We start from the raw sequence: 11,278 nt of genomic DNA, 5'->3' as shown, positions 1-11,278 counted from the left end.
GCTATTATCAAATATTTGGAGCATTTTAACTGTGATAACTACTATTAAGATATCACAAATCATCAATTGATCATATTTTTACCTGTGCACCCTTTTTTCAAATTTTTCCCGATCGATAATGTAGAGATTATGTGACGTAAACAAACGGCTAATCAGTGACGTGAAAAAAAGGTGGACAGGTAAAAAATATGATCAATTGAGGAATTGTGTCACACATCTTAAGAGTAATTATCACAGACAAAAATTGCCAAATATTTGATAAATTGAATTTTATAATTTGCCACTCGTGAGGGTCTTTTTCGAATTTTCTTTTCTTTTTTTCAAGGTTTTTTCCCCAAATTTTCTTCAAATTCTCATTTTCCAAATTTAGTTTTCAAATTTTTTTCCCAAAATTTTTTTTTTTCAAAATTTAGTTTTTCAAAAATTTTTTTCATCAACATTTTTTTTTTCAAAAATTTTTATTTTCCACAAATTTTTTTTTCAAAATTTTTTTTTTTAATGTTTTTTTCAATTTTTGTCATTTTTTGCTATTTTTTTCAAAATTCTTTTCTCAAATTTTTTTTTTCCTACACTTCACAGCGAAATGTTATTTTTTCCTTTTTCTGAAAAAGAAATTCTCTATTATTTACAATTCTATCTTATGATTACAACTTATAGATATTTTTTTCTTTTTCTATCACAGTTTTATCACAGAACAAAAAATGGAATATGCAGGATATGTGAGACTCGCAGGAGGGCCCCCAGGCGTCATCGTTCCTGCACGGTGGTACGATGAGGTCCCTCTCCAACACATCAGAGTGATCACAAATCACTGCATAAATGAGTATTGGAACGGTCATCCAGCCCCTATCTGGGGTCTGCTGGTTGGGGTGCCTACTACACTGAGGGTCATTGAGAGCGGGCAGACCCTCTTTCAGGTGGCAGTTTATGCCAACGGATTTCTATAGGTGAGTGTGTGTTTCATTTTTTTCATACTTTTACTTTTACTTTTTAAATACTTTTTTCAGGTGCAGTGCAGACCGTTCCAGCCCATCATCATCTCATGCGTTTTTTTAAAAATCATTTATAGTATTTATTTATTTTAATATTTTTTACTTTTTTTCTATTGCTGAGATGTTTTTTTTTATATAATATGTATAATAACTTTTATATATTGAAATGAAATAAAATTCAAAAAAAATCTGTTTTTATATGATTTATTCATTATTTTTAGAAATCAAATTACTATTACATAATTTTTTTTTCATAGCTTAATTTTTAACAGATAATAAGATATGAGTTTTGCATAGCTCAATTTTTTCAGTTTGTCTCAGTTTACTCAGTTGTAAAGAACTCGCAGGGGTTGTACATACCAGGCAGGAAACGGATGAAGAGAATTCCACATCCGGCATCTTTTTTCAAAGCTGCAAGGTCTTCCGGTTTATCAGTAAGTTTATCCGATACTCTTTTGGGCAACCAGATTAGGAAGTCATCATCCAGATGGGCAAGCACTTTCTCTCCCCAGACTGTAGGTGCAGTTCGAAGTTCTCCAATTTTATAGGCCTTATTGATTTCCAAATCTTTGACTTTCTTCGTTTGGAAATCATACTCCAATCGAACGACTTTGTTGATGCCGGCGTAGGTTGATGCTTTGCGCTTCTCTCCACTCATGGTGCTAAAAAAAGTCAATAAAAAAGAATATTTGTCAATAAATATGTTTATCAATTTCAAATAGACTCTCATTAAAATTCATTCAAAATTTTCATAATAGGACTTACTTGTACTGTTCTTTTTTCAAAATTCTTCAAAGAGAGATTGTAGCAGTTGATGGTTTCTCTGTATTCACTCTAGAATTTCTTCTTTGAGATAGCTACGTTGATTGTTGAGCACTCCTGAGTAACGCCAATTTATAAGCCACAGCCGAGTCACATGATCTCTCATATCCCCTCCTCATACATCCCCCACTGACTTCAGTCCATCACACGCACACAGTTCTTGAAGTAAGTGTTCGGAGAATATTACGCAATTCACATTTTTCCCGATAATAATTGATCTTTAAAATAAACCGTCGAAATAGGTGCTGCTGGTTGGAAAATATACCATCTTAGGTAATCACAACAATCAGAATCCTCACAGTAGTATATTACTTTTCTTTGAGCATCTCGGCTATATACCGTTATCGGACAGGCGTCTTCTTCATCGTCAAAATCTGGCAGACGCCAAAATTCTGAATTTGCACTGAATGTGAATAACTTAATATTTGGATTGTATTCACATATTTTATCAGCAAATTCAATATCTATATCATCTATTCTGCCTTTATTCACCCAATTGAGTAGACAACTGGCAGCAATGCACACAAGCGATGGAGGTTGTCGTCTTAGGCTGAGATGATCAATGATTAAACGAGGATGTTTGTTAGTGCAAATCGTATGTTTTTTTTGAATAGCGTATCTTCTTTCACCTGTGTTCACCAACACCCAACTTCCTTCTTTACATAGTGTCACATCTCCTTTACCCACATGAGGACAGTCAATTTCTCCACCCACAAATTGTATTATTTCTCTAATATGTATTTGTCCAATGACTGGAGCACGACGTCTGTGAACACGCTCTTTCAATAATTCTTTAAACATTTTTTTTTCACTTTTTGTTTCTCCAAGAAAATTAGGTCGGTAATGAATTTGCAGTTTGTGATCCCTCAAAGTTATCCCCACTTTTCTCAATTTCCACTGTGGTTCTTATCCCCTACTCCTAACACTCCGGATTTTAAGATCCTCAGTCTGACAGTAGATGGTAATTGCTCTAGCATTGGTTTGTAACCGTTATATAGTGACTTTTTACCCCCACTACCAAGCTGAGATGCGAATCATGTATGCATGTAATCACGCATGCGCTGCAGTGAACAGTTCCGAGGACTGTTATTGTTCGACAGGGACGTCAACAGTTTCGAGAACTGTTATTGTCCAGCAGCCACATGAACAGTTCCGAGAATTGTAATTGTCCGCCAGCGACGTCAACAGTTCGGAGAATTGTTATTGTCCGCCAGCGACGTGAACAGTTCCAAGAATTGTTATTGTCCGCCAGCGACGTCAACAGTTCGGAGAATTGTTATTGTCCGCCAGCAACGTAAACAGTTCCGAGAATTGTTATTGTCCGCCAGCGATGTCAACAATTCGGAGAATTGTCTGCATGTAACAGCGACGTGAACAGTTCTGAGAATTGTTATTGTTCGACAGCGACGTAAACAATTCCGAGAATTGTTATTATCAGCCAGCGACGTAAACAGTTCCAAGAATCGTTTCTATCCGACAGCGACGCATCTCAATTCGAAGAATTGTTTTTTGAACGATCAAGCGTAAACAGTCCGGAGAATTGTTTTTTCAATGATGAATCAACAAGTCCAAGAATTATTTTCAACCTAATGGAATTAAACGTCGCATAAAATTCTCCCCTTATAAAACGGTGAGATGAATCCCGTTCGAGTCAGTTCAAACGCGACCAATCATGGTGCAGAGAGGTTGTATCAAATTTAAAAAACTCTCATTTCCAAGATGGATTCCAAGAAATGCTTGGAAATTTTGGACATGCTTGAAAGTGTATACAAAAATGGATCAGTTATCAGTTCTGAAAAGTGGATTCAATTCTATGAAAGACATATTCAACTCTTCAGAAAGCTTTTGAAAAAAGATAAAGCCAATGTCTCAACGGCAGATAACCGTCGGTGCCAAACTGTGCTGTCCTATCTTCACAGTATCGTGAAAAGTTTCGAATAAAGGGAGAGCAACATCATGGTGGACGACTCAGTGATGCCTTGAATGAAGATGTAAGTGACACGTCCGATGAAGACAGAGATAAGGCATCAGATGAAGGCAGAGGAAAGAGAGTGATTTGGAAGGACTTAGAATCAGCCTTCAGTAGCCGAATTAAAACAGGTGTCATCATTAATTTAACACGCAAGGATCCTCAGTCTTTCCTCAACGATGCGAAAACCCTTGCTGTCACACATTTGCAGTGTGTTTTACAAGAACAGGGGAATATGTAGGCTAATGGCATCCTGATCTATAAGTTTCAAGTCATGAAGAATGATGACATGATTGAAGAAACTAAGTATTTTGATAAAAAAATGGAATCATCCTACCTACTACCAACATCCAAGAACGGTTCAGTGAGAATATTATAGAACGGCTCCTTGCAAAAATCGAGGATTTCCAGGAGAAAGATTCTGGATGGGAATTGGTTGAAGTTATCAATCTTACAATGAATATTAATAAATATTCACTACTCGCAGCCGGTTACAGCACTTACATTCCATCACCTCAATATATACAATCAAAGAGAGCTGTGGTGAATATTAAAAACAATGATGCATGTTGTTTCCTCTGGGCAATCACAGCAGCACTCCATCCTACCTTGTCTAACTCTGATCGGCTGAGCTCATATCCTCATTACTCATGTGCAACACTTCCAGATGGAGCAACGAAACTCAATTATACTGGTTTGGAATTTCCAATGAAACTGAAGGACATTCAGAAATTCGAACGGATGAATAGACTGTCTGTAAATGTATATGGAATTGATAATGAGAAAGATATTGTACCCTTATATTTAAGCAAAGTTGAGTCAATTTGGTCTACAATTCATCTTTTACTCATTTGTGATAATGATCAGATGGAACGCGATACAGAACCAATTTACCATTTTACTTGGATTAGAAATTTATCTCGATTGGTGAGATCACAACTTTCTACTCATCAACATCATATGTTCTTTTGTGATCATTGTCTGAGCCATTTTTTCGCTGTCAAATCATTTGAAAATCATAAAGCAGATTGCCATGGAATCAATAAATGTAGAATGGTGTTGCCAGAAGAGGGTTCAAACATCATGAGTTTCAAAAATTATCGATTCAAAGAAATGGTGCCCTTTGTTATTTACGCTGATTTAGAATGTATTTTGGAGCCAATGAATTCCGAATTTTCACATCAGAAGCACATTCCTCATAGTGTAGGATTCTATCTCCATTGTGATTTTGATGATTTTCGCTCACAGTTCAAGATAAACCGCGGGCCTAAATGCATTGAATGGTTTATAGATGAATTGTATAAAGTAGCTAGAGAGGTTTATACCTGTTTAAAAATGAACGCACCGATGGAGCCGCTCACACGCGAACAAGCTTGGGACTTCTCTAATGCTCAAGTCTGTCACATTTGTAATAAACCGTTTGCTAAAAATGATCAAAAACATCACGATCATTGTCACTTCACGGGGAAATATCGTGGCCCAGCACATGTTGGATGTAATATTAACTATAAAAATTCTCATACAATTCCAGTAGTCTTCCATAATCTCACTGGATATGACTCACATTTTTTAATTAAAGCACTTGCCACACAGTTCCCAGGTCATGTAAATTTACTGCCTATCAACAAAGAGAAATACATCTCCTTCACAAAATACGTTGATAACACTATCGTTCATTTACGATTCATAGATTCATTTCGGTTTATGACCAGTAGCCTGGAAAAATTAGCGTCCTATCTCAGTGATGAACATAAATCCATAACTCAAAAGTACTGCAATGATGATCAGGAGAAATTTCAACTTTTAACAAGAACGGGGATTTTTCCTTATGAGTATGTGGACATTTGAGAAAAACTCAATGATATTGAATTACCATCAATCGAAAAATTCTATTCTAAATTGAATGATGAAAGTGTCTCGGTTGAAGATTATGCTCACGCACAGACAGTTTGAAAGGTTTTTAATATTAAATCCTTGGGTGACTATTCTGATCTCTACTTGACAACGGATGTCGTACTTTTGGCAGACATTTTTCAAAATTTCAGACGAACATGTTTCTCCGCATACGAACTCGATCCCCTGCATTATTTTACAGCACCAGGATTAGCATTTGATGCTATGTTGAAACGTACTGGTGTCAAACTTGAGCTTCTTACAGATGTTGAAATGCACGTTTTTATTGAGAAAGGGATTCGTGTCGAAAGGTGGAGTGGCTCAATGCTCTAATCGATACGCTCGTGCAAACAACAGATATATGGGAGAAGAATTCGCATCAGAAAAGGAGATTTCTTATCTCATGTATTTTGATGTAAATAATTTGTATGGTGCCGCTATGTCTAAATACCTACCGTATAGATCATTCAAATGGATTGATCCATCAATCATTGATGTGAATACAATTCCAACCGATTCAAGTAAAGGGTACATCCTTGAAGTCGATCCAGAGTATCCTGAAGAGCTCTTTGAGACTCGCAAGGATTTACCCCTTTGTCCAGAACATTTTGTTCCCCCTAATAAAAAATTTTCAAAATTGATAACGACATTGCTTCCTAAAAGAAATTACATCATTCATTATGAAAATCTCAAACAATGCCTGAATATGGGATTGAAATTGATAAAAATCAATCGAGTACTAGAATTCGATCAAGCACCATGGTTAAAACCGTACATTGATGTAAATACAGAATTGAGAAAGCAATCCAGTAATGAGTTTGAGAAGAATTTTTTCAAATTAATGAATAATTCAGTTTTTGGTAAAACAATTGAAAATGTTAGAAAACAAAAAGAAGTGAAGTTGGTCACAAAATGGGAGGGGAGGTACGGAGCAAAAGTTCTCATTGCTCAACCTAACTTCCATAGTTGCACCATTTTTAATGACAATTTGGTAATTATTCAGTTGGATCGTACAAAAACGTATTTCAATAAACCGATTTATGTTGGTGTCTCAATTCTGGATCTATCCAAAATATTAATTTATGATTTCCATTACGAGTCTATCAAGAAAGTATTTAGTGATAAGGCAAAGCTTATGTATACAGATACAGACAGTCTTTTATATGAATTCAGAGAACATGATATTTATGAGTATATGAAAAATAATATTTCAAAGTTCGATACATCAGATTATCCACAAGACAACGAGTATGGAATGCCACTCAAACATAAAAAAGTATTAGGACTTATGAAGGATGAATGTAATGGAAAAGTTATGAGTGAGTTTGTTGGATTGAGAGCAAAATTTTATACTTTCAAAATTCATGGGGATGAGAGAGCAAAGAAACGTGCTAAAGGAGTAAGAGGATCAGTATTGAAAAGGATTACATTTGATGATTACAAAGACTGTCTGGATAATCATAATCATATTGTTAAGTTGCAGTATTTAATTAAGAGCAATAAACATGAAGTTAATACTATTAAGCAAGACAAGTTACCTTTAAGTTGGGAAGATGACAAGAGAATACTTTTAACAGACTCTGATGATACTGTACCCTATGGTTATGGAAAATAAAAAAAATCCGTTTCAAATTTGAAAAACTAGTTTTATTATTATTATTCATTCATTACAAGTCGTTCTTATTTATCCAACTATTGTGAGAATTATCGAAGCCTAACCATTTGACTAAGACTTCATTTTTACGTCTTTGAAGTATCTTCTCCACGAGATAAACATCAGAATACGTGACTCTTGTTAGTTCCTCTTGGTAGAACCCACCTTCAATTGGGTTATCCTCATAATCTGTGAGTTTATAGGTGATAGGAGTGGTGTTCACAACTTGACTTATCGTGAATATTTCCGTTGTCCAGTTAGGCGTATATCCTTTCTCGAATACATTCTTGTATTTGCTGATGCGCACCTTATCTCCAACCTTAAACTTGATTTTTCTTGTATAATGAGTTTTGAGTTGCCTATAGACGTGATGTAAGAGGTACTTCTCATGAGCGGCAGTGACATCCTTCGGTTTCATTTTAATTGTGCGATGCTTGGTGTTATTATAGGACTGAACCAAATTCATGACAATGGGAATCCACTTGTATGTCCCTTGCAAACTGAACTGTTTCCACATTTTCTCCTTGAGCGTGCGATTGAATCGCTCACAGATAGATGCTTTGAGGTTACTGAATGTTGAGTACATAGTAATGCTATAATTCTGCATTAGCCTTTTGAATTGACTATTGTAGAATTCTTCACCTCTATCCACGTGTAACTTCTGTGGGACACGGCCCTGTTCAAGTATGGACTTCATAGTACTGCTCACATCCTTTCCATTCTTCGTCTTCGTAGGCACAGCCCAAGCATACTTTGAGAAGATATCGATGACTGTCAAAGGGAATTTATAACCTCCATTTTCACGATAATAGGCACTCATGTCCACAAGATCTGCCTGCCTCGTCTCATCCAGCCTGCGAACTTCAACACGTCGACGTGGATAATTCCGTCGAGCTGTTCTATGAAGCTCCTCCACGACTGTTATTTTCTTGGCGTCCATTCTCCAATTCAATAAGACGTCTATCCAAATCACCTATTATTTCAGAGTTGCGTAGCGATAAATCCTGGTCAGTTTCTTCTTCTTTTTCTATTCCCCTCAATTGCTCATTTATATTTGAATATAAACCATCCAGCATTAACTTGGTCTCATGTGCAATAGAATCTTTTAGTGTTGTCAGTTCCTCAGTTATATGTTGAATGGTTCCAGAATGACTGTTCAGTTGTTCTTGTACTTCTTCATCACCAACATTCTTTCGTCTCATAGTCTCCAGAAAATTCGTCTGGAACGATTGGATTATGGTTTCAATTTCATCAATTCTACCACCCATAGATCCAGTCACATTATATATGAGGCGAAGTTCCTCTTTCAACATATTGCATATTATCGTTNTGTTCAGTTGTTCTTGTACTTCTTCATCACCAACATTCTTTCATCTCATAGTCTTCAGAAAATTCATCTGGAACGATTGGATTATGGTTTCAATTTCATCAATTCTACCACCCATAGATCCAGTCACATTATATATGAGGCGAAGTTCCTCTTTCAACATATTGCATATTATCGTTAAGGATATGGCATCATTATCTTCTTCAGGATCAGCTAAATTACATAATCTTCGATGATCCATATCATATGGTCCATCAGACGTAACCTTGAAGCCTTCACCAGGAGCACCCCGGCTGCCGATAGCTCTCACAGCGCCAGTGCTNTCTTTCAACATATTGCGTATCATCTTCAAGGATATGGCATCATTATCTTCTTCAGGATCTGCTAAATTACATAATCTTCGATGATCCATATCATATTGTCCATCAGACGTAACTTTAAAGCCTTCACCAGGATCACCCCGGCTGCCGATAGATCTCACAGCATCAGTGCTCAATTGGCGTCCGAACACGTCAACACTCATGTTTCAAATGATGGATTATTTTGATTACAGTTCACTAAATAATAATACCAGCTTCATGTAACTCCTCCATGATTGACATGATTTCATTGGTGTGACTCATATTACCAGCTGACTGTGACGCCATAAGCAGTCGAAGTCTATCCACTAGCTCATTAGGATCATCCCAATACACATAGTCCATTTTTCGAGGTTTTACTGATGCAATCAGATCATGAGGGAGGGCTGTCCCAGTTTTCTCCGATTTAATGAGATTATCAATGATATTGCGATATTTCATACTGTGACCCGTTCGAAAAGGTCTGTCAGGTTTATAGTACATTCGATGTGCATTTGTACTCTGCATAATATTACCGTAGGTATTTTTATCAATTTCGGTTATGAAGCTCATGTTAGGTGATTTCTTGAAGATCAATTCAATTAAACCAGGATTCAAAGGATAGTCCTCACTCTTGAGGTTCATCGAATCTCCATGAAAAGTGACTGAAGAATCACCAATCTTCATACCGTTTTTGAAGTAACGTACACCCAATGCTGTATCCAAATCGCTTTTCTCACGATCTGTATTATAGCGGTCCAAATACGTTCGAAGAAGTTTTTGCGAGTCTATAGGAGAATCCAGTTTAGTTGATGAAATATGATCAGTTGGAGTCATTGGTGATATCTTTCTCGCAGGAGTGCTTGTATATCCCCAATCTGGATCAAATGAGGGCTCTTCCAGAGATTGATATTGAGAAGGATCATATTGAGAGTGATATTGAGATGGATCATATTGAGAGTGATATTGAGAAGGATCACCATAATCATGGCCTTCAGTTTTCCGCATCCGCATAGAAGTACTAGATATCTTTTTCTCTCTTTTCGTTTTATGTGAACGTTCCTTCGTTTGATCCACCAACTTCTCGAGAGGTGTTATCACTGGTTTAAGCACTTCACTCATAGCCTTCTCAGTAGTTTCTCTACCCAGTTTTATCATTTTATGCTTGCGACGAATAGCGTCACTTGCTTGAGTAATATTCCGCAAGGTATTCGTCTCGTTCTTGAAATTTTCGCTCTGCATGTTGACACGAGTACGTTCACAGATCAACTAACTTTAGTTTCGTTGGAAAGGGTGTATTTATCTTTTCAAGAAACTGTCAAATCCTTTTCGATATCGACCGTTATCAATTTCACTATCTTTATCAATCATAATAAAACTGTATTTGCTTTCATTCCAACACTTTGCACATAAGTCCTTGAATTCGACAAATAACATATCAGTATTCACATGATCGTTATAAATATGTCTAAGATTCATATCATCTTGGCGAAAGAGAATCAGCAGATTGGTATTATCTCGCACTAGATGTTTAGGTACATGGGCATACGTTTGACAAAGATAGAAGCTATCAACATCCATATGTCGACCCATGCAGAAAAATGCTCGTACATTATCTTGTTTTTCACAGGCTATGTCTTCGAAGATCATAATAGAATTTGGTCGGGCATCCTCAGGCTTAATGACATCATTATGCTCACTGAATGGGAAATATCCTATACCCTTCATGGGTGAAATTAGACTTTTGAACAGCTGGTACTTGGGTTGATGGAGTGATTTTGAATAGACGTAGATATTCTCAAATCTTAAACCATTAGGGTGAACTATGAGTGCCAATAATGCATTTGTTTTCCCACAATTTGAGGGTCCACAGATAACTCCACGTACACTGTTAGGTAATAAAGGTCCATGACGTGTTTTCTCTTTTTTTTTGTTACGTGTCAAATTATCGAAATTCATTATTGGTAGTCTAGTCTTCTGCTCTTTGAAACGCATGGTCGATGACTGAACTTGAAATATAAAATGCATCATCATTTATAGATTTTTTTGGAAACCTATAAATACTCGCTACTCAATTCATTATCAGCCAGTCCTTGTACAACCATGAAAGTGTGCAAACGTAAGAGAGAACATCAAGGCAAAGGTTTAGTGAATAGTATCATTAATAAACTTCCTATAGAATTGCACATACCAGGATATCAGTATTCTGGTCCTGGGACTAAGCTGCAGAAACGATTAGAACGGGGTGATCCTGGCATTAATCCACTTGATGTAGCCTGTAAA

General features: G+C 36.5%; 1 protein-coding gene across 1 annotated transcript; it reads right to left on the bottom strand.

Moving 5' to 3' along the window:
- Positions 1–9,214: 9,214 nt before the first annotated feature.
- On the bottom strand, positions 9,215–10,237 carry LOC107045532. The gene has a single exon (XM_015267837.1). It carries the CDS (start codon positions 10,235–10,237, stop codon positions 9,215–9,217), a length of 1,023 nt encoding a protein of 340 aa, XP_015123323.1.
- Between the last annotated feature and the right edge of the window lie 1,041 nt (positions 10,238–11,278).

This window comes from Diachasma alloeum, unplaced genomic scaffold (genome assembly GCF_001412515.2).
Source record: "Diachasma alloeum isolate Michigan unplaced genomic scaffold, Dall2.0 Dall_scaffold_00983, whole genome shotgun sequence".
Classification (NCBI taxonomy): Eukaryota; Metazoa; Arthropoda; class Insecta; order Hymenoptera; family Braconidae; genus Diachasma; species Diachasma alloeum.
Note: the sequence above shows the minus strand (reverse complement) of the source record. Positions and strands in the feature narration are given on the sequence as shown.